Source organism: Megalops cyprinoides, chromosome 18 (assembly GCF_013368585.1).
Source record: "Megalops cyprinoides isolate fMegCyp1 chromosome 18, fMegCyp1.pri, whole genome shotgun sequence".
NCBI lineage: Eukaryota > Metazoa > Chordata > Actinopteri > Elopiformes > Megalopidae > Megalops > Megalops cyprinoides.
The window spans coordinates 27,220,717-27,245,874 of NC_050600.1; the positions used below are offsets into that span (position 1 = coordinate 27,220,717).

A 25,158-nucleotide genomic window follows, 5' to 3' on the forward strand; every position below is an offset into this window, starting at 1 on the left:
GATGTTTTTATCTTAATGGTGGAAATAGGGAGATGGGAGAGAAAAGTGACTTCTATTCTGTGAGTTTGGATAGATAGTTGTATTCTTTCTAAATCCCATATAATTATACTCTGATTTTTTATATTGCATTCTAAATATTAGTATATAAAGGGGGTGTTGATGTATGTCAAATATGTCAAAATGTCAAAATTAAATATGTGTATACGGTATATGTCATGTCATATTTTTAAAAATGTTATTGCAACAGAACTTTAGAATATTGTAAAGACCTTCAAAGCATTACTTCAACAATGTACATGGTTGTGTTATATTGCACATTACACTTCTGTGTAACTATGCTTTCTGAGATTTCTCAAATTCGCAATATATCACTGTTGTGATAGTAAAGTAAAACAAAATAAAAGCACTATGAGCAAAACACAACAAAAACACCATAAAGCAGCACAAACCCACTACAAATAAAACACAGCTAAAGTGTTACGAGTACAATTCAACAGAAGCAAAACTAGTAAAACGCAACACAGAGTAAAACAGCAAAATCACAAGAAGTCAATAAAATCACCTGTGGTTGGGATCAATGGCGATGCTGCCAGGCTGGGACAGATTTGCTGAAATTATCTTTGCATTTTTCCCATTTGATCCAACTCTCTCCATTGTTCCCTTGACTCCATTGGTCCAGACCACATGATCGTGAACCCAGTCAAAAGCAAAACCTGTGATGCCTTTGTCAGCTAAATGCAGGCTCTGGAAATATACATTAAATTTGAATAAGGAAACCTAGAATTAACGAGTTCAGGTAAACATAGTCCTATAGCCTTCATTGAAATATGTTTTCCATTGTAAATGTTTGAGTACTGCCATTCATTCTGAGTAACTATTATTCTGTACCTGTCTCTGTGTTCCATTCAGCAGAGATGTTTGGATCAGTCCTGACTCTGTGTTGGCCCAGTACAGTCTGCTGTCAGTGTAGTGGAAGTCCAACAGAACCGATGTACCAGTGCCAGCCACTATCCTGCTCTGATTTTCCCCGTCAGCATTGATTTGGTATATAGCCTGATCATGGCTGAAGAGCAGGTACGGCTCTGGAGCTGTACACAGGGAGGAACGGACATACACACATACATTTCACTTGCACCAGTGAACTGACCACTTAGAACTGCTCTCTGAGACATGATCAATAGTTTTTCTTGCTGTTATCATTTAACACAAGTATGTTGTTAGAGCTTGAAAGCATATCAGTAAGCATTTGAGCATGAACTCTAAGGGTATTTTTTCACAGGAGCACTTGCCGAGCACTTGCTCAGTGAACAAGGCTGGTACACTCAGATGCTTCCCCAGAGTGGAGGCCCAGTCTGATGAGGGAAACTAACACTGTCAACCTTTTTGAAAAGCAGCCATTAGTGTCTGCCAATGGGATGGTTGTGAGAGCTATGGTTTTATTCCTGCTCTAGTTTGGATCTCTCACTGTGAACAGAATCAGCCATGTGAATAAAGAGCATCTGTTTATCCCAGGTGGAAATCAGCTGCTAGTTCAGCTAGCAGGCTGGTGGATATGCAGGGGGTGGACTGGGGGGGGGGGGGGGGGGGGGGGGCGGTCAGTGCCGATTTACTACACAGATTAGCAGGGTTGATTAGTTATGCCTGCAGCGTGCAGCAGTCACCACAGTGCCAGCACAGTGAATTGTGAAATAATGTATCATAACATTCAAGAGAAAAATCCACTGAAATAAACTGATTTTATAGAATAAACTCTCCTTCTAAAATGCATTGAGACATGCCACACTTGTCCTCCTCTGTGATATTTGTCCTCTGAGGTCTAGAGGATTCTTTTGTTCAGAATGGTAAATCTATCTTTCCAAGAACCAAGTTCAGCTAACAGTGCAAGTTTCTCCTCATCCTTCAACCTACTAAGACAAAGGAGTTGTGTCCTAGCAACACCACAGTGAATGAAAACCTTTGGACATGAACAAAGGCTCAATGACATCATGACATTGCGTACAAATTGAGGGTCAAAGAACGTGGATACATTCATGAACTCCATATGGGCAAATCACAAACGGATAATTAAGCTATGGTTTGAACAAAACCAAATGGGGCAATTGCTCTGTCAGCTAGCTCAGCTGCGCTTTAGAACTGTACTACGTAAACCGGAGTATCACGAGTTTAACGCGCAGCTGCGTGTTAAGCTAAACGTGACTGCTGTGTAACAACACGCACGGGTTCAGGTGATTCGCAATTAAACTGTCTGGAAACAGTTGGAAGTTGGAGATCTACCCAGAACCAGAGCCCGTCTATATAGATATTCTCTGCCAGAACACAGAGTTAACAAGAATGCCACTTAATGACATAATTTAGGATTCTTTGCGAGTTGGATCCTGGATGTAATATAGATATTATAGGCTATTGTAATTCTTATTAGGATTATATATTTCTTATACAATTGAGTTCACATCGGCCAAAAATGAGGTTTATTTCTCTGCAATAAATAAATAAAGACCCTTTCTGGATCCTGTCATCACTGAAGTGTCTGAAAGGGAACTAAAGTTACGACTTTGTTGTAAACCTCGATTTATAAGCATTTTGGTCTGGATCGTGTTTGAATTTTTATCATTACTCGGGGACGTGCGTAGACATTTCTTTTGGATAAGAGTGGCTGTGGAATAAATAAATGTGTCCGATCGCCGATTGTTTGTTGTGTGTGTGTACATTTCTTTTTGTTGAAAATTGACGGTTAAGCGTGTTTAGTCTGTCTTTGTGATTAGAAAAAAACAGCCTACAATTTTCAGTGTTTGTCTGTTTCAGTGTTTATCAATGTTGTCAGTGCTCCGCCCCCTTAGCTGTGGTGCTTTTGTTTTCCTTGTGTTCTAGTCCTGCCCCACTCCCCGCCCGATCTCCCACCGCCTGATTGCCTGCACACCTGCTTCCCATACCCTCGTTAGCCCTGCTCTATATCTTCCCCGTGTGTCCCTATCCGGTTGCTAGTTCGTAGCAGCGTGTATTTCACCTGTTTCATCCCCGCCGGTTTTTCCGTCTGTGTGCTATTCTGGGTTTTTTTTTTATTAATTTTTTTTTTGGGACCCGCGTATTATTGACCTGATTCCTGCCTGCCGCTCTGCCCTGATCGCCCGATTGTTCTGTCTGCCCGGTGTTCGACCCTGCCTGCTCATGTTTCCCTGAACCTGGATTGCCCTCGGGCTGCCTCTCTGGTTTTGACCCTGCTTGCTTTTCGATTACGATTCTGCCTGTGATTTCAATAAAACCGCCTGGAATTCGACGCTCCTGTGGTCTGCTATTGAGTCTTTGCCAGAACCGTGACAGATGTAGAGAGTTATCTCCGCAAACCTTAAGTATAGGACTATATAAAGAGATATGCCTATGTAGCTTTTATTTCATACAGTCAAAGTAAGTGATGACATAGGCCTACATGGAGGCAGAAACTAACAAAATATTGCTACAGTTTGTGTGTAGGATGTGATGTAGGTCTCATTGTGCAAATGAGATGGTTTAGTCTCCCCTTAAACCACCTCAGTGTCAGGTTTAAGCAAATGCACACAAAAAGTAACCTCTAGTGGCTGATATGAAATTTCTTGAAGACACAGCAACTGAGATCAAGCTAAACCTCAGCATTAAGTTAAACCACAGGTACCAATGACGCAACAATGGGGCTTCAGAAGCCACGTGACTTCCGCAACATGCACGTTTAAAACCGTGTTAAACTCTAAACCGCAGCTAAGCTAACAGAGCAATTGCCCTAATATGACTGGGCAAGGGCCTTGAAGTTCCAAACAAAATGTGTTCGGAAAGGTTGCAAAGGTATGGAAAAGGAAAAGATATATCATCTCATTTAATGCTTTAATTTAATCGTGTTCAAAAATCCTTATAAGTTGCATTTATTGAAATAAATACCCTAAATTGCCCTTTGGAGCATGGAAAAAAGCCATGATTGCCCATATGACACAATGTTATTAGAACTCTCAGACAAAGGTGTTGAGTACATTACTTCATTATCCTCAATTAAGGTTTAATGTGAATGACCTAGACTTTGGGTAGTTGCAGAGGATCATGGATTGCTCCCATCATGACCATCACATGTAGGTATTTTACTTGTCATGAGCCCATGGACACCCCTGGAGCTCTCTGGACAATGCCCACTCTGAGAACGCTCCAAGGTAGCATTGCCAGGAAACAGAATGTTTGCCCCCAGCATCACTGGCGGGGTCAGCAGAACAATCAGTGGGTCAGGCCAGCTTAGACAGCAGGGCCCCTGCTTTGATTGGGCCTGAATGACTGGGTGAGGGAGAGCCCTGCCATTCAGCAAGGGCCAGTATAGTATTCAGCTCTTTCCAGCATCAGCATACCAATTAACATTTCATAGTTTGTCATTATAATTTGTCTATATTTACCCATTAATTTATTTATTCATCTGTGATTATTAATCTCTTATGTTCTGTATTATTATTTAACCCTTTTTATTTGTATATCTACCTTTATGTGTTTATTATTCAGAGCAAATTGATCAAATTAAAGTCAGCTTGACATAACACATGATGCATGCATATTCTGCTGAGGTAAGAAACATGTTGGCACAGTGAAAACATGCTCACTAAAAACACAGTGCACTGTTACTGAAACGTTTGGGGTAAAGAAAGCATTACAAAGTAAGAATCATAGTGCATGTAGTACAGCAATTAGCACAGTACAATACAGTGCCTTTAGTACAGCAATTCCAATCAGCTTCACTTCATGTGGATGGATGTTTGGAAACAGCAATAATTATTACAAAATTAACCCCAGGGAAGTGTTTATTTTGACATGCCAAATGCATGCAAAACAGTTGTCATTACAAGGCTGATTTACGAGTAATAGATTTATCCAGCTGAACACTTTCCCTGGTTTATGCCTGTGTTCCGTGTCACCAAGATATGATGAAGGGAGAGTCTGTCCTGTGAGGACAGGTTTGAGTAGATCCAGTTGAGAGAACAGCACAATGCTGATCAGTGCCAATTCTGTTACTATGCTGAGTGAACTGTTTGAGCTGGTCTAAGTTCAAACATGGTATATAAGGGAAACAATTTTTTAGAATTTTTTCCATTTTAGATTTTTGTAATTGATTCAATTTCCATTAAGAAGAAACCAATCTACCATGCCCTCATAAATTTACCTAGTTTGGGATGTTTACGTATTTTGTGTTTTTTCTTGTGATACACATTCCCAGAGTTTTTTTTTTTTTAACTATTTATTACCTGAAAAGCATAAACATCACATTGTTGCACAATAACTGATGAAGTATAGAAGGACATGTTATTTTACATGGATGTGCATGGAGGCTGTGGGACATCTCAGGCTTTGCACACCCCTTAGAGGACCCCAGTGTCTGGGGTTTGTTCCGATTAGAGCAGCTTTGTGGTGTAGTGGTAAGGAGCAGGGCTCCTAATTGCAAGGTTGCTGGTTCACTTCCCTCCTGGAGCACTGCTGTTGTACCCTTGGGAACGGTGCTTAACCCACAATTGCTTCAATAAATATCTAGCTGTATAAGTGGACAAAATTGTTGCTCTGGATAAGAGCACTTGCTAAATGACAGTAATGTGATGAAATGTAGTGGTTACCACCTTGACTGACCATTCCTTGAGGCCCACAGAGATAACAGTGCTAGCCCCTGGCATCTGGGGGTGTAGCCAATTACCACTGAATCCATCCAAATAAAAGACACTGGCACCAGCCCTGATTAAGGCCAAACCCTGTACATTGCCTCAGTGTCCCTGCCAGTACAGCATGAAAGAGTCAGTTGTGTCAGTGTTCTCCATATTGTTTTTTCTAGGTGGATATCACACCTGTTTGACCCCATGTACCCAGAAAAATATCTAATAACTAATACTAATACTACTGAGCCAGTGGGATAGTAAAAATCATACATTCTGAGACATTAAATGATAAAATTAAATGTTACAATAATGTTACTCGATGAAGACAAGGCAGGTACACTAGGGCTATGAACGTTTAAAAAAATACCTTTTTTTTCAACTGACACACTGCATGTTGTAGACATATCAAGTCATGGTAACCTTTATTAAAACGACCTTATCTAAATGAAATTATCTAATATTTGGCTGGTCCGCAATGGGATTTGCACTGGGAACTGGCTTGTCCTAACATTTTCATGAGTTGATGGAAGACTGGAAGAGTGATAACAAATACTTTGTATTTTTAAGAATAGTATCAGATAACCACTGGCCCTTGTATGTTTGTGTGTTGGCATTAACATTTCAAAACATTGTTTTTGCTCTGTTATTCTCCTTTTGTCCTTTTGGGACAGAGACTCACCCATACTACTCCCACCAGGGACAGAGACTCACCCACACAGCTCCTGCCAGGGAGAGAGACTCAACCACACAGCTCCCGCCAGGGAGAGAGACTCACCCATACCGCTCCCACCAGGGAGAGAGACTAACCCATACAGCTCCCGCCAGGGAGAGAGACTCACCCATACAGCTCCTGCCACCTGCTGCTGACCAATGTCCCCTCCAGCATGCTGCCTCAGCGCTCACTGCCACCAAATCCAGCAGCGCTACCACAAACACGGCAAGTAACATAATCCCAAGCTCCGTGCATCTGCCGAGGGGGGACACATTCACTGTCCCTCAGGCATCCCCAGGGGCGCGCCACAAATCCCCGTAAAACTGGGCTGGCCTGCCGTCGCTTGTAGGCATCTCCCCCGCCCGGTGTCTCTAGTCTGTAAGAGAGGACACTCGGCTTCACATCCCAGGGGCCGTCAGCACTCTGTCTGAGGCCAGCTGCGAGCGCCCACCAGCTCCTCCTGCAAGCTGCTCCCACGTTTTTTGGAGGCAAAGTACGAAATGCCTGACACCTTTGTGGCGAATTTTGCACATCCAGGGCCCGCGGCTTGAGCGGCCTCTTTTCCCAGTGCGGGATGCAGAATGTGGAAAATGCCGGTAATGAGAGAGAGCTGCTGCTGTCTCAGGCAATAACAGAGCCCCCTACTCTCTGCTACCCCTCCCCCTTCAAAACCCACCCTCCCTCCCTCCCGCTTGCCCTGGTCCAGCTTTGTTGCAATCCATTTATTTTGTTTAAATTGGCTAGTGCCTGTTTCTTCTTCCCATTGATCCTTGAATTCCAGGGTCAACCCCCCCCCCCCCCCCCCCCAACCCCCCCACCCCCCCCACACACACACACACACACACACACACACAAACACACACACACGCGCACTGAGTCATCACTGTCACCCACCAGCAGCAGGGGCTGCCCAGATGAGGCAATTTGCGCAGTCACAGGTGATGGGACGGTTCTGTGTTGGCTGCTGTGGTGATTCCATTTGGACAAGCAGCTAATCCAGGAAGAGCAAGAGTGAGAGAGGGGAGTAAGAGTGATGGAGATAGGAAGAGAGGTAGAGGAAGAGGGAAAGATGTAAGGGTACAGAGGGAGACAGGCAGAGATATAGGGAGAAAGAGGGGGGTAAAGGTAGGGAGAGAGAGGGGGAATTCAATAGCATGAGCAGGAGAGATGCAGTCAGGCTGGCAAGGCCTTCCTCTCCATCTCTTTCCCAAAGCTTTGTCATGTGTTACTAGCGTGCTTTAAGGATCTATCAGCAGTTAATTCAGAACAATATCAAGGTCTTTTGGATATAATAACTGGCTGAATACATTATGGTTATTGTGATTATCATATTATGTGACTTGCACAGAAAAGCATATGAGAACAGTAAGATCAGAGTTACTTGCAGTGTCATTTTTCCAAGAAAAGGCAATCTGCATTCATACAGTAGCTGCCAAATTTGTGACCTCAACATAAGGAGCTTTTGGCCAGACTCATAAAGCTATTTAACTGTGACAGTTCGCATTTTCAGTGTATTTGCCATGTTCTCCACACAAACCCACCATACAAACTGCACGGTCGTCAGGATTCACTACTAGATAGTGCAAAGCAGGTGAGCACATGACTGAGTGGGGGGAGTGGGTTTGTTTTTACACATGGTTACGAGGACCAGCATGTAGATCAACACCCCACCCCCTCCCCACCTCACAGAACTAGGCCGACCAGCCTCTGTCCCAGGGCAATGGGATCTCTGTACTTCTGTGCTAGACTCATGAGATCTTTATGCCTCTGCCCCAGGGCAATGGGATCTCTATGCCTCTGTCCCAGGCCAATGGGATCTCTGTGCCTCTGTCCCAGGCCAATGGGATCTCTGTGCCTCTGTCCCAGGCCAATGGGATCTTTATGCTTCTGTTCCAGGGCAGTGAGATCTCTGTTTGTCCAACAGTCCAGATGCATCATGAAGATGCAACAGGTGGGGAGGCTAGCAGGGCCATTGGAGGAGGGGGCCGGGGGGCTTGCTGTATCCATGGGAACAGTTGACGATCATCCTGTTGCCCTCCACAGTGAGGCATGACTCATTGCTCTACTCTTGGTCACGCATACCAGGATAACATTCTCACATACTGCACATAACAAACTCACACTGTTAGACATTGCAGAATAAACACACTCACACTGTTACAACTGCAGGATAAACACACTGACTGAGTCACCTGAGAAACTGACCATCATAAACCACTGGGTTGCCTCTGCTGGGACCAAGAGAACTATCACATCACCAGTGAAGCATTGCCAAGTGGACCATTCTTGTGAAAAGTAGCTGGTAAACTCTCTATGGAAGTGATTATACCTTCAAATTAAATCAAAGCCACTGTCAATGCATTTTTGAAATTGGACCTAAGGAAAAGGTTTTGTTGAATATAGTAGTTCCAAAACAATTTAATGGTCCACAACCAGCAGATCTATAAATGCTTAATACATTGTCCTACACACTTACAAACTGCAAATTTATAAATGTTTGTAACATCCAGCCATACACGTTCCTCCTGATTGTCTGTTGTAGATAGTGTATGCACGTAGTCCTTTTAAGAGCTGGATGCCTCCTAGAGAAACTTCAACCACTAATGGTTGAGTCAAGAGACATGTTGGTGGTGTAGCCATGCTCTGTGAGCAGCACTGAGAAACACAGCTGGGTCCAGACTATGTCCATGAATTTGTGTGTTGCAGGACAGAGCAGCACATCTGTTGACATGAGGGGTGGGGGAATAATTCACCATAACTCAGTCTGCTGGAGAAACAGAGCTTTGCGGATTATCTGGCCACATATATCACATCAGCATAGACGCACCCTGCCAAGAGAATCTGACCTTATTCAGTTACTACCCTGAACCCGAACCCCTCTCTTCACTTTCCACTGCAGGAACCCTCATGAAAAATGAATAGTGTCAAATAATAGACATCTGTTTTTCAACATATTATTCAACATATATTTAAATACATGTTGTATTTTAAAATGCATTACAAATACATGTCTCACTGTTTCTACATCTCAATGTATGCTACTTTTTTCACAAGGGATGGGAAAGCTGGGAGCACCTAGTCTTCAAAAATTGTTCAGCTGTTAAATGTACAAAGTGATTAAAGCTTTTCAATACATGAACGAAAACATAGAATTCGTAAAAACAATGATTTAATCAACAACACAAGTCTGAGAAGTCATGTCTCATATATACAATAACACACGTAAACAAGAATGAATAGGCTAATAGTACACACGGTACTGAACATTCAATTATCAAAAGCTCTCAGACAATATTATGGTATCTTCACAAATGTACAAATATTACAACATGGAACATCTTGACCATGAGTTCAAATGTGCATAAAACTACATCAAGGTGAAAATTCATCTTACACTGATGAAAAGTTAAAGTTGAAATTGCTTGAAAGTCTCTTGATAAACCAAAAGGCATCACCAGACTGTTCTCCTCTCCAGAGAAAACAGCAACAATAGAAATAGACATTTTCAGCCAAAATGCTGAAAGCAGTGCAGCAAACACAGCAGTGACTTCCCAGCTTCGAACCCCCTGCTGCTGCTTAGGAGCTGTGCCTCCCTACCACCCTATGGTAATCAAAGTTCTCATTTGCTTTAGAAATACAAACAGGAGCCTATGGCTGGGACAGGTCCAACAGCCACTCGATGTTGCAGACACGGAGCCTGGATATCCATGTAGATGATGGCAATAGCCTTGTTTGTCTTCAGGAAGAAAGGCCTAATAATCTGATTAGAAAATCAGCAAGGGAACTTTAGCTAGTTTAAGAGTAAGAAGTGTCACTCAAACCCACACAAGGTTATTTATAACGGAGGGTATTCTCCATGTTGGCGGCTGTGAATGATATTATGGGATGAAGCTGTGTTGCTTTGCTGGTTTATAACATTTGATTATTCTGTGTTAGCCACACTGAAGGCAAAGAAGCATTATTCACAGTTATTTACAAAAGAAGAAAGGAAACAAACAGCAAAAAATTCTATCTTTATATACACATATGGGCCTATATATATATATGTGTGTGTGTATGCGAGACATTATCTTTAATCACTTGATTAATCATTAAATTAATTGATTAATAATTTATCTACATCTGAAAAAGGATTATTCGTACATGTTTGACATAAAAATGTAAGGCATGCCCTTCAAATGCCATGTTCCTCCTTTGCACCAAAGGTTTTGGTATTTATTTTGAAACACCACTGTCCACCTCCAGGTATTACACTTTAAATATATTTTAGATGCACAATATTTTAGACTGAGCACTATATATATATATATATAATTTATACATATGCACTCCTGAAACATAATCTGAGTTGCAGTGCTCTTCTCCCTAATATGAACAAATAAGGTGATGACAAAATGTAATATGACAAAAATTATCCCATAAGGCAATGATTATCTCCAAGCTCAATGTTGTCTGGTTACCCAGACTGAATAGACTGCCAAGTCTAACAGGCATTTTTCATGTCCAATTAATGTTTTATATTGTTTTCCTGTAATTATTAGTCATTATTTATCCCAAATGTGCAACCTAAATATTTAAAAATCTATATGACAAGCTAGTTCTAATAATATTAATATTATATAAAATAAATATCTAAAAAAATATTATAATATAAATTTTAAATACTACTCATTGTAATTGCTGCCTCTTCAGCACTCCACACATATGTGTGATAATTTTTCAGAAACACACTTTATAGGTTGGTACAAAATATGCTGTAATACAGGCCCATCTGTACGAGCAAGATACTTTTACTTCTTGTAATGATCATGAGATCAAGGTCTGGCATACACGCCTGTAATTTCATTCTAATGCGCATACCCTCTACTTGTGTGTAATTACAGCAGGAAAATAAATTATTGAGGTCAAGTATAAATTATCATAAAGAGGCAGGTGAAAAGTGTTAGACACAATGTTCTTTCTCATTGGTCTGTGAGAATCTTCTAGTCCTTGTTTTATACTGGGAAGACTGGTAATTTTTTTTCAGTTGAAAGTCTTAAAACACATCCATAAAAGTGGATATTTACTGAAGCATTTCTGGTAACAGACCCACCTGCCCATTCTGCCTGCATCCCATGGGATTCAAGCTTGGCTCACTCACCACTGGGCCACACTGCCCTTACACCATCTCTAAGGACCACATAATGACTCTGAACCTCCAATCTGAAACTGAGTGTTCCGGCTTAACTTTCTGGAGCAGTGCCCACCCTGGGGCTAGTACAATAACTCCCATCTGGAACTGTGTTCCTGCTTGACTGTGGAGTAGTGGCTACCCTGGGGCTTGCACAGCAACTCCAGTCTGGAACTGTGTTCCTGTTTGACTGTGGAGTAGTGGCTACCCTGAGACTAGCACAGAAACTCCGATCTGGAACCATCACTCTTGTAGGTAACCTGAGAGTCAATGCTGGACCTGGAGCACAAAAGCATTCTTTCTGACTCCTGTGTCTCCCGCCGGGCCCACAGCTCATTAGCTTGTTCACCCGCAGTCCTCTGCTTCAGGGTCAGTGTCTCAAATTTCACGTAAGTCTCCTTAGAGAGCTCCTCCTCCCCCAGGCTCCTCTCCTTCTTGCAGCAAAGGTTCAAGATCTTGTAGAGGAGGAGGGCGATGATGGGCAAAGCCAGGGCACACGCGATTCCACTTGCTATCATGAGCAGCTGGTTCTCGTCCTCGCTATCCTCCTCCAGGGTGAAAAAGGTGATGCACTGGTCCCGGCGAGCCTGGGAGCCTTTGGCAATGAGGCAAGCCATGTATTTTGTATTGGGCTTCAGGCCCTCCACGACTACCTGGCCTTTTCCCACCTCTGTGGTAATGGTCTGCTTGTCCTTCTCTTCATATGGAGAGTACACCACGATCAGCGGCACATTGCCCTCGATCCCATCGGTTTTCCAAAGCAGCAGAACGCTGTCGGTAGTCTCCTCTGCTACCTGGATGTCTTTGATGGTCGGTTTCTGGTCATTGGATGATGTAGTGTTGACCGGTCGCCCACTCTTCACATCTGGTGGAGGCCTCTTGTTGGCGCTTGCCTTCTGCCCTTGGTTCGTCTGGTTCCCCAGGGGCAGCACCCTCTGCTGGCTGATGGGAAATGGCAGTTTCCTGTCAGCAGCCAGTGTTAGCTGTGTGGCCCCTAGAGTGACGGTGGGCGTGGTGGGCGTGGTGGGCACTGTGACCGCAGCAGTGGTAGTGACGCTGGTCCCTGGCAAAGGCTCAGTCGTGACCTGGCTAGTGGTTCCTGTCTCGCCACTGGTTGGGAGCACAGTAGTGGTCATGCCCGCCACAGCCAAGGTGATGGAGGCCTCTGATGTGCCCGCCACATTCTTGGCCCTGCAGCGGTACTCCCCAGTGTCCTTATACAAGATCCCATTCAGGCTGAGGATGGACCACCGCATGCCCTCTCCTGGAGACTCCTGAACAACTGGTGTACAGGAGAGAGAAAGGAGAGAATGTGAGACTTAGCGTGCCTTTGATCATTTAGTATATCATGTTTTGCTTATTTGGAATTCCAATAATCTGGCTTTGTCATTTGCTTGTGGTCATTGGCATTATACCTTTCTTCTTCCAGACCAGAATATTGAAAATTTCACAGGACAGTCTTTCCATTACAACATACCAGAAAAACAAAAAACAAGCTAGTATCAAGCATTTAATCTGTGAAGAGAGATTCAAGACATTCAGTCTCTTTAGTGTTAAAATGGAAGTAAGTCAAGATCTGATTGAGGTCTGCAAATTTCTGAAGAAAGTGACTATTTTAAGATGTGTTTCATTATCATAACAAGGAGACATAGGTGGAAATTAGTTAAAAGTAAATTTCATTGTGATACTAGGAATCATTTGTTTCATTCAGAGAGTTAAAAATGCATGGAACCATTTATCAAGATTCGTAGTGGAAGCAGAGTGTATGAGACCAGGCCTGACACAGTAATAATGCACTCCAGACTATAGGCAGAATGGACAGAATAACAAGCCCAGTGTGGCTGACTGGCTTGTTTTGTCCTTAAACATATGCTTTTCTGAAAGAAATGCCCAGATTTTAGTGCCAGCTATTGCATACAAAACTTATTCAATGTAAATGACGAGGCTCATTGTTGTTATATCAAGCTCTTGCATATGCACCTCCTTGCATATATCTTAAGTAATTATTGCATAATTTGTAAGACATAAATGTTTGATATTTACAGAAATAAATGTAAATATACAGTTTTACAATATACATTTACAAAAACCCTGCTGCACATGCCTAAGAGAGAGCCAAAGTATTCCAACTCATATGACAAAGGCATTCCTGTGGCCCTTCTGCTGAGGACAGGCCAGGATATAGAGCACATAATCTGCTACTATAAACCCACCATTGGTTGGTGCTTGTGATTCAGAGGATCTAATATTAACATATCTTAGCAACACCTCCACATTGTTTATTATTTTGCTATGCATTAGCAGCCTCACCCCATTACTTGTTATTCTACATCAGCATTAGCAGCATTTCTCCATTATTTCTCATTCTGCGTTAGCATTAGTGGTACCACCATATTTCTAATCATTCTGCATTAGCATTAGTTGTCTCTTCCCAGTCCTTACTATTCTGATTAGTTTTAACGGCCCCCACTTCTTATTGTTATGCCTTAGCATTCGATTGCTCTTCCACAGTTCTAGTTATTCTGCATTAGGATTACATTATTGCATTATTGCCATTTAGCAGACATTCTTATCCAGAGCAACTTACATAGGTTACAATTTTATCCATTTATTCACCTGGATAGTTATTGAGGCAAATGTGGGTTAAGTACCTTGCCCAAGGGTACAACACCAGTGCCCTGATGGGGATTCGAATCAGCAACTGTTGGGTTACGAGCCCTGCTCAATACCACTATGCTGCACGCTATGCCTCTGCATTACCACTAACAGCACCCAGTCCTTCCCATTCTGCACTGTATTACCTGTGTTGGTGACTGGCAAGCCGTTACGCCTGGTCCATAGGAGGGTTGGCGTAGGATAGCCAGTGGTATCGCAGCGCATGAGCACATTGCTGCCCAATGGAGAAGTGATCTTAGTAGCTGAAGTCATCACAGATGGCTTGATGCATTGGTCCAGCTCTGCCCGCTGGAAGGCCACACCCACCAGGTTCTCCGGCCCACTGCATACCAGGACAGGATCCAACAGTGCCACAGGCATGTTCACCATCTTAGAGAGCTCCACCAGCTTTGAGATCTGGCAGTCACAGATCCAGGGGTTATCTTGAAGACCTGGGGGTGTAGAAGGGAGGGAGAAAGGGGGGAGGTAGAAAAAGAAGGAGAGATAGACAGTTCAAAAGGTGGAGAATCAGAGGGGAGGAGAAGGTGATGCACAGAACAGGAGAGGGATTAAGGGGAAAAGGGAGAGAGGAGGAGAAGAGAAAGAAGCGGTCTTACTGTGTATCTCCTCCTTCCAGAGTCATTTAATGGAAGAAAAACTCTCAACTACTGAGGCTTATTTCTTAAACCATGAATGCAGTTGTTTTTTTGAGTGCTGCATCAGCAGAAGGCAGTTTTTTGAGAAGAGTCACACTATATGCACCATGCCTTGTTCATTTTCTGTATGTCATTCTCACCACAGATCTGTTATCTGTCATACCAATAAAGCTCATTCAAGACTAACTCTGGACCTTGAAATGTATGAGCAACAATTTCTCTAAAGCTAGTGATCCAAGTTTAGCACTAAACTACTGAAGAAGCCAACAAGGCTGTGGTACCCCAGAACCAGGACAGGTTGCTGTTTGGCCTTCTGCTCCTGGAGTGTTTATAGCAGTGTTTGCTGCAGATCTAAAGTGCACTTGCAAACATGGCTCATGTTAGCAATGCAGGTCAGCAATATGACTTAGAGCGCTACCATGACAACACCTCAGGGTAACTGGAGTTTATATGGGTTGCTTAATCACTGAAGATTTTACACCCAACCTGTCCATCTCATCACTGCATCCATGGGGGGGGGGGGGGGGGGGGGGGGGGCAACAACCTTATATGAGATGAATGTCCAAAGTCATGCTAATGCCCATTAAGACTCAAGTTGTCCTAATACCCATGAAGACTGAAGTTGTGCTAAAACCCATAAAGACTCAAGTTGTGCTGCCACCCATAAAGACTTAAGTTGTGCTAGTGGCGCTGCAGTGTGGCGTAAGGTGCTTGGCTCATAACCAAAAGGTTGCTGGTTAAACTCCCCGTGGAGGAACTGCTGTTCTACCCTTGGGCAAGGTACTTTACCCACATTTTCCACAGTAAATATCCAGCTGTACAAATGGATAATAAGACTGTAATAATGCCCACGAAGACTAAAGTGCTAATTCCGATGAAGACTCAATGATCCCCTTATCACCTGTATCTCTGCATGTCATACTCACACCCCTGATTTCACAAATTAAATGTTTCCGATAACCAATACAGATTCGTTGGTTATTTATTGATACCACCTGAAACAGAAATAATTTGAAAGATCTCAACATGAAAGTACTCAACGTTGAAGTATGGGAGACATGTTCAGCTTCACATGAGTGAAAAAATCTCAAATCTGTGTGCCTGTTCTTGGTCTGATATAGAGCTTCATGGACCTCATAAACAATGGACCCATACGGGCAGTCCCACTTTTATGGCACAATGGATTCCTGCAATACACCATCGTACACTGTCAGGAACTGAATCATATTTTCTGTTCTCAAAAATGGGATTAAAATATTTTTATTATTATTATTATCATTTACAAAAAGGCTGTATAAATATGGGGCAGACATTTTAAGTTATTGGTTTTGGACAAATATTTCTATATGTTAATATTCTGTATATATGAAGTACTATATTAATATTCAGCATAGTGATAGGACTGGTGTGACATGGAATCTGGAATGGCTAATGACACAGTCTTCAGAGAGGTATCAATTTACACAACAGGATGAAGGAGGCTACACACAGATAGGGAAAAGCAAGAAAGTGTTCATCTTCTTCTCACTAGTTCTCTGAACAAACACTACAAGCTAAAGACTAAAAAAACTAAAAATGAAAATAAAGACAAAAGAAAACATGTAAACAAACATCTCAATGGGAAACATTGTTGTGTTTTCAGACTTTTTCACTCATTTTCAACCCCAGCCTCTTTCATCATATGATATTATGTCATAAAACTATAGCAGTGTTTTTGTAAATGTGATAAGCACAAATCAGATCTTCATGAAGCAGGGCTGCTTGTATTAAGATGTCTCTTTTCTGAATATAGCCGTTTACATCTGGTGAGTAAAGTTTGGGGTAACCTTGGTTCTGGTAGTGTTGGTGAAAATCTGAATGCATCTTAATGTAATGACACTATGTGCAGGTCAGAGCAGAGCAGATCATAATCATAGATAGGGGTTTTGCAAATGTGGTTTTCAGCTGTTTTCATTGTAATTGTCTCAAAACATATAGCCCAGTCTGTTCCCTGAAAAAGGAGTTATCTGCTTCCTCATCACCGCCCTGCAGCAGAACCTGGCAGGGTGCTTTATGCCATTGCCATCCGGGAACACAATAATGAACAGCTTATGCCCTTGAGGCAAATCAACAAGATCTACATCTGCACAAGTCCCACATACATCTGTCAGTGAGAGAATCTGGGTACAAACAATCAAGACTGCATCTAGCCAAAAGTCCCCCTGTGGCCAGGTAAAGATCTGGCCTGCTTTGGCTATCTGTGTAGCATAATCACTCTACTGCCAGGAAAGTGCTGCAGACAGGATTAAAAGCATGTATTCCAGGGGAACCCCTGAGAGCAGTGTTGCAGCATTTAGGTAAAGGCGACCCCTCAGTGCAGCACAGCAGAGTTTGGGTAAGGGGAGCCCCTCAGCGCAGCACAGCAGAGTTTGGGTAAGGGGAAGCCCTCAGCGCAGCACAGCAGAGTTTGGGTAAGGGGAAGCCCTCAGCGCTGTGCTACAATGTTTAGGTAAGGGGAACTGAGGTGGTTTTCTTCCCATCCAAGCCCTCCCCGTTTCAAGGACTCTCCCTCATCCTAGACTCTACAAGCCATACCACCAATAGCACTGTCAAAATCCTTGGTGTAATGCATGATAGCCAGCTGTCCTCCTCCTCTCGGGTGGCAGCAGTGAGTCGGGCCTGCAAATTCTTCTTGTACAACATCTGAAGGATCTGACCCTATCTCATTATGTACTCTACACAACTCCTAATTCAGGCCCTGGTCTTCTCATGCCTGGGCTACTCTAACTCCCTATTTGCTTGCCTTCCTGTCTGTGCAATCAAACCTCTACAACTAATCCAGAATGCAGCTGCATGACTTGTCTACAATCTCCTTAGTCAACATAGTCAAGTTACTGCTCTCCTCGCCTCACTTCACTGGTTTCCTTCACTGGTTTCGCTCGCATCAAATTCAAAACCTTGGTGCTGGCATACAGGACAGTGAATGGGACAGCCCCTTCATACCTACGACCGCTCCTCAAACTCTGTGTTCCCTCAACATTGCTGTGCTCTGGATCTACAGGGCAACTGACTGTCCCGACCCGATGGGGTCGCTCTTTTCAGACACGATCCCTGTCTGTATTGGTCCCTCAGTGGTGGAATGAACTCCCCATTGAGGTCAGGACAACAGAATCACTGGTCATCTTCCGATGCAGACTGAAGACCTACCTCTTCAAACTGCAACTCAGTCCTACTTCAATCCCTGCCCCCTAATACTTGTTACCTCTAGTATTTGACATTTATTTTGTGTAATATTGTGATGCATTTTGATTCTCTGTTCTAGGGACTATTGTACCATAGCATACTTGGCTTCTGCCTGAGTGCACAAGTTAACTTGTGGTAGGGCTTGAATAGTGTTATACTCACACTCACTGGTCTGGGAGTGTTGTTAGCCTGGTCTGACACTGTTGCTCATTTAAACTGAAAGGATATGTTCTATTGTGATACAAGTTGCTCTGGAGAAGAGCATCTGCTAAATCCATGTAATCTAGTGTAACCCCTCAGTGCAGCACAACAGAGTTTAGGTAAGAGGGGCCACTCAAGAGAGCACAGCAAAATTTGGGAGGTGCATCTCAGACTGTTGCAGGAAACTGCAGGGACTTCTTTAAGCTCCAGATACACATCCTTGGAGCCTGACAGGCTTTGGCTTCATTGCATGTATCTGCTAACACCCTGGAAAAGTCCTGGTTTGGGCATCTACCAAATATGCTCAGAATTAAATCAATATATGAATACATGAGAAAGAAGAATAAATGTACATTTAAATAAAGTCCCCCTTCTTCCCCCAGTTGTATGGATCAGGTTTTTCTGTGCTCATGACTATTAGATAAGTTCCTGAGATGGCAAATGCATTTATCGGGAATTGGGGAAGTTCGATTTGGGTCTCTTATAGAGCTAGACATGATGTAACTGCAAAATGTATTTGCACATCATTATATGATTGAGTTGTTTTGCTTCCTCTGATCATGAGACTCTCTTCCTTTTGAAAATCAAGGCTGGAATCCTGCATCACTGTCAGTGACAAGGATAGACAACGCATGCCATTATATTAAATGAAATTTATCACACATCAGCCACCCCTTAAAGTTTCTAACAATATAATACTCCTGGACTACTCTAAAGTACATCCCATGGACACTCCATTAACAGGATTATTCTGCTGGGATTCTTGGGAAAACCACAGACACTGAGCCTCCCATTGACTTTTAACTCAACTAGCTAATTGTTCTCTTGCTGTAAGCCTTTGATGATATTTCATGTTGATTAGATGCTCTGATCCAGGGACAGGAACATGGGCCTGCCTTACACACAGCATGTATTGCACAAGCAGGGTTACCTACACACACACACACACACACACACACACACACACACACACACACACACACACACACACATATAGATCCATGAGCCTAGATCCATCTATTGCTTTTGAATAATGCTAAGTGAGAACCAATTGAGGTTTTCCCTCTCTTATGATATGGGTATTGACAGTATATTTTTGGATCAACTTGATGATTCACTATCATATGACTACATGTAGCTAACCACTTGAAGTTGGTGCCAGTGCATAGTAACTGCCACAGAGGGTGAGACGGGTGGAGTACAGTCATACCAATGCCTAGTACAGAGAGACCTGGTGGAACATGGCCATGCCAAATTCTTAGCACAGCATAGACAGGGAGACTGGGCAGGGCAGGGTCATGCCACAGCCAACAGCACACAGAGTGACTGGCCCCATAGGCAGGAGTGCATGCAGAATGGTTCTGTCTTCCTACTCGAAAGGAGCACGCACATTCAGCCTGCTGTTGGTTGGATACCTAATCCTGGATCTCCTTCAGATGTGCCAGCTTTTCCTCAGGGGATTACCAGGCCGGGCCAGAAATATCCCAATAATCTCCAAACAGTGGGGCTGCATCTCTCCATGCCACTGTTTTGCGAGGGGTACTAATTCACCCTGTGCGCTGGATGCTGAATATACAGGGCTCTGCAAAAGTATTCAACCCCACTATTATTGGCACCTTTACCTTTACATTTTGTCATTTAGCAGATGCTCTTAGCCAGAGCGCATACAAAATGGTTAGGCTTAGAGCAGAGACAATGCCAAATCATCAATATTGCAACCAACAGTAGGAGTCATTACACAATATGTAGCTTTCTGCTAAGTGGCATAGTAGGTGCAAGAGGGAGTTTGATGCTATTTTGCTTTTACTTTCTAAATATATTGTATGGATACAATATGAATGTTCAGACATTGGGGTTATCTTAACATCGATGAATTCTGAACTCATGAGCTGTCAGTCTGCAGAAGATGGACAGTGACTCAGCTGTCCTGCTTGTGCGGGGAGCTCATTCGACTACATTTTAATGGATTATTTATGATGTACCATTCATAATTATTAATAATTATTCATAATAACCATAATTATTAACACTTATTCATAATAACCTTTTCTCAAAAAGCGTACTTCAGTTGTGCTTCACCTGAGCACCATTATACGAGGAAAAGCTTTAATATGTGCAAAACTTGCAAATGCAAGATTATTTAACTGGTTGCATTGCAAGTAATGCAAGTATTCTGTCCCCTGAGACAGTATTTAGTGAAAGTAGAGAAAGCACCTTTTGCAGCAATTACTGATTTCAACAAAATTTATTCAGTATAGCACATTTTACAACCACTTTGTCTCAAAGTACCTGATAGAGGTTTTCTAGAGGGTATCAAAAACAGAAAAAACCTCAAAAGCCAATCTGAGATAAAGTGAAAATGATTCCCTGACCCTTAGCAAAGAGACGAGTGAATGAAATGAAGGGTGAGGTATGTGTAAGTCACCAAAAATTAATTAGCAGTCTTTAACAGGTGCCTTTTCGTCTGATATTGCTGAATCCCTTTTGGGTAGGAGTCATTTGCTTTGCACAGTGGGTTTGGGGAAAGTTTTGTTTGTCCTTCAAGGGAAACTTCCTCCAGTTTAGATCAGCTTGTTGGGGTTGCCAATGGACTGCAATAACATAATGTCATACATTTTCTATTGGATTCAGTTCAGGACCACTCTACTGTAAGACATCAATACAGTCAAGACATCAATCTCCCCAGTTTGAGATTAGCATTCTTAGCTGCTTCTAACAGGGTCTGACAAGCTTCCTGACAAGCTTCCCCACATCTGCTGGTGAAAGCATCTACATTCTGCAATGCTGCCTCCACAATGGAAGCCTCATCAATTTAATTCAAAGTTCAGATTTTATCTCATCTTCCCATTCATTCACGGGATCATCTGCATGCCTCTTTGCACTCCACAGGTGATTTAAGATATCTTTTTTTTTAAGTAATGGCTTAATGTCACCCATCCATACATCATTTCATTTTGCATTCATAATTCATTGCTGGTGTCAGAGTGACATCCTGAAGCATCCTGTGTCCCGCTTTCCCAGTGGCCCAACTGGCAGAGTAAGGGTGGGTTGGGTGGACTGATCTGGTTGGTGAGGTCTGGATACTATGATTCACTTCTGAAAGATGGGCTCCACAGTGAAGTGAGTACCTATTCAGTACCTCTTCCCTCTCTGTACTGCTATTGTGACTTGTTTTTCCTTTGTCAGATCACTATGTGAATTGCAATTTGAAAGTCTTTATATACCTGAGAGGACTGACTTGCAAGTGCACACAGGTGGAAACCATCTCCCAGATTTTGTGACCTTGCAAACATATCATATGAGAACTGTTTGTTAGGGCTGTGGTAGCAAAGTGGTTAAATAATTTTTTCTCTTGAACATCCTCATGTATGCTTACATGTATTTCGACTGTATCAGCTGTGGGTAAATTATGTAGATTCTACATATAAATCCATGCTTACAGACGGCTGCCACACCCATTGGCCAAACTGTCATTACCTGACCACAACAGTTTTTGTTGTCCCAGTTCTCAGGCTTTTAAAACATCATTCAATGGAACCCCTCTACAGTTAGGTCTGATAGTTTCCAGCTATATAACCATCTCTCACTGCATTACTACTTCAAAGGATGACAAAATGTTTTGCCACAATATGTAGGTGATTTTACTTGGTGTGGATGACTCAAATGATTCCAACCAAGGTGCAGTATCTGTCAAGTGTTGCTGTTGTTGATTATGTAAATGAATAATTAAAAAATTAGAACACAAATATATAAACCTTGGTGTTGCAAAGGAAATTTTAAGGATTTTTGCTGAAAATGCTCAAAAATGTCTGTTGTCATTGGCTGACATTTTCTTTCTTTTTTCCAGTGAGTGTCATTTGACACCCAACCTGGCAACCTTGATAAAAACAATGTACTGACATTATTAAACAGTATGCAGAGTTAAACAGGTCTAATCATATGAACTGACATGCAAAATGGAACAATCAGTAGGCCATATTATTTGTCCTACTGCAAAAAAAACAAGCCTGCTAGAGAGGCCTGCAAAGCACATACATGTGACCAACCAGTTTCCAGGAAGCAGCCAGAATTACTATGACAGCACACCCCCACCTCACCCAGCCCTGCACCACTCCACCTTTCTCCACCCCACAACACCCCACCCTGCTCCACCCCACTACACTCCACGCTGCACCACCCCACACCACACCATCCTGTTCCACCACACTACACCCCACCCTGTTCCACCCCACACCACCCCATCCTGCTCTACCGCACTACACCCCACCCTGTTCCACCCCACACCACCCCATCCTGCTCTACCGCACTACACCCCACCCTGTTCCACCCCACTACACCACACTCTGTTCCACCCCACTACACCCCACATTGCACCACTCCACCCAACTCCACTTGTGGCCCCACCCCACAGCGCCATGCCCCACCCCACATACCTAACACCACTTTGGTGGAGGAGTTGTTGGCCCTGACAAGGCCAGAGAAGGGTGGCCAGATGTCCATGAGGTCAGAGGGCAACGAGGTCAGCTTGTTGCTGGAGAGGTCCAGGTATGTGATGTTGAGCAGGTAGCGGGCGGCCTCGACAGGCACAATGGAGAGGCGGTTGTTGTGCAGGTCGAGCGTGCGCAGTGCAGGGGTCTCCCGCAGTGACTCCCAGGGAAAGCTGGTCAGCAGGTTCCCGTCCAGGCGCAGCTCATGCAAGCTCTTCAGGTTGTACAAGCTCCTGCTGTCCATGCTCACCACGGCATTGTAGGTCACCCACAGGTACCGTAGGTCCACCAGGTAGTAGAAGGCCTCAGCTGGGATCCGGCGGATCGCTGTCTTCTCCACTCGAAGCTTGACTGTGTCCACCGGGACATTCAGCGGGACGTCGGCCGTGTCTGCATCGTTGCACAGCACAGATCTGTCGGGGTGGAGGGGGATGGAAGAGAGAGCGATGTACAGTGTGCCTAACTGATGTGGTATCCTGTAGCAAAATCAATCCAATATCAGAAATTCCTGGTTTGGAAAACAAATCTTTCTCTAGCTCACCATCTCATGCACAGTTTTTTTACTGCGTGAATTTCTTTTCTAGATTGCAGCTGAGAGATTGCAGATTGGAGATCTTAGTCATTTTGAATGCGCTCAGAGTAGGCCTTCATCACTGAACAGGGAATGCAAACTCCCTATAACTGCAATTCAGCCAATCATGGGCTTAACATCAGATTCATTTCAGACATGGAATCAACAGATAGAAAGATATATGACATATATATGTAATTCATATGAGATGGATGTGTGACTGACAGGCGGTTAAAACTTGACTGATATTTGATGGAGGTGTAACTGATATGTGGTTGGTATGTGCTTTCCCGTCTGTTTAGACTGATGATGAGACATTTTTGTTCCAGAAATGAATAACTGACACTGGCTCTTGATCCAAATCACTGTAAGAGCCTGGGCTGGGCAGTAGCTCATCCTCAATCCCTTTGTATAGACTGCATGGCTGGATCACTACAGGATTTGTAGTCCTCGGGAGAATTTCAAATCCCACTAAGCAGAGAGGCCCGTTTGTCCTTTGTGTTTCTGAGCTTAGTGCCCAGCAGTCTGCATGCACTACTGTCTAATCAACACCCGCAACAGCTGCACAAATTATGCACCTACTGAAAATCTGCAACACATTCTTTGCATTATGCATCTACCACACAAGCACATGTAAGGCTATTAGACTACCCATCTCACTTCACCTGTCATGTCTGATACTGTTACCATTTTCCATACAATTCATACATGAACTGCTCAGATGAAATCCTACTGATTCATACAAACTTGGAATTAAAAGCCACCCACAGATGTCTTTCAGAAACAAAATACAAATATAATATATGATTGGTGAACATGCATAATTTAAAGTTTCCTGGAGAACTATTTGACAAAGACCCACTGGGAAAGTGCTTAGTTGGGAATATCACATATGCATGTCAATGACCCACCATCAACTGATGTGCCCTTTGCAGATAGATGTATGAATGTAGAAATACACACTGATAGTTACCATAAAAGCTCCAGACAAATGTACAGAAAACCTTTGATAAAAGCAGAAATACCTGGTCCCTGTGCCGTCAGCCTTTCCATGGTATGTGCATGTGCATTGGGATGGGCAGAAGGCGTGCGCCACACTGAAACAGCAGAGCAGCAGCAGTGCGTAGAGAAGACCATGCATGTTGGACGCCGCGGGTGCAATTGTCCCTAAAACCAACTGCGGCTGCTCACGACACACAGGGAAGCTCTGTCATTGTGAAGCAGGAGGAAAAAGGGTTGATGTTCAGATATTCCAACAATGCAAACAAGAATGCTCAAGCATGTCCAGCCATTGGGACAGGGAGAGATCCTAGGCAGCTTAGCTGGGGATTGAGGGGACTAAGGTCAAATTAACACTGCTGCACGCTAAGCAGCCAGTGTCTGATCATGTGACACCCCTCCCTACATGTATTCACACATATACATGCACACACACACACACATGCATACTCATATACATATGCATGCAAACACACTGTTATGTTGCTTTTCTTTACCTGTCCTGTCCTTTGACTTGATTATAAGCACATGCACATTCAGTGGGTGAATGTTAGAACCAGTGATGTAGAGGATGACAGCTCCATTCAGCTCCAGCTCTGCTCCAGGCCAATCAACATGCCAGCTGTCACAGTACTTTTAAAAACGTTCTGTAATGCACTGGTACTGTTAACATTACATTACATTACATCATTTAGCAGACACTTTTACCCAGAACGACTTCCAAATAAGCGCATCACTATGCTAGTTATCATGAAGTATTACAAGAAGTCAGTAAGATACTGAGTCAAATGCTAAACTAGTGTAGAGTACTTTTTGTTTTTCTTTTTTTATAGAAAATAAGGA

The 25,158-nt window shown here is 43.1% G+C and overlaps 2 protein-coding genes across 2 annotated transcripts in view; both read right to left on the reverse strand.

The window, feature by feature from the left end:
• egf (epidermal growth factor) overlaps positions 1-6,938 on the reverse strand; it is a 40,757-nt gene extending 33,819 nt beyond the window's left edge. The window contains exons 1-3 of the mRNA XM_036550740.1: positions 6,482-6,938; positions 889-1,088; positions 563-744 (exon numbers count right to left, since the gene is read on the reverse strand). Coding sequence (XP_036406633.1) covers positions 563-744; positions 889-1,088; positions 6,482-6,590 — 491 coding nt within the window. The 5' untranslated portion in view covers positions 6,591-6,938. The remainder of the gene's footprint in view (positions 1-562; positions 745-888; positions 1,089-6,481) is intronic.
• Positions 6,939-11,739: 4,801 nt separating this feature from the next.
• LOC118793715 (leucine-rich repeat, immunoglobulin-like domain and transmembrane domain-containing protein 3) lies at positions 11,740-24,457 on the reverse strand. The gene is made up of 4 exons (XM_036551969.1): positions 24,342-24,457; positions 22,692-23,158; positions 14,326-14,631; positions 11,740-12,806 (listed from the first exon to the last, which is right to left on the reverse strand). Exons 1-4 carry the CDS (start codon positions 24,455-24,457, stop codon positions 11,740-11,742), a joined length of 1,956 nt encoding a protein of 651 aa, XP_036407862.1.
• Positions 24,458-25,158: the final 701 nt, after the last annotated feature.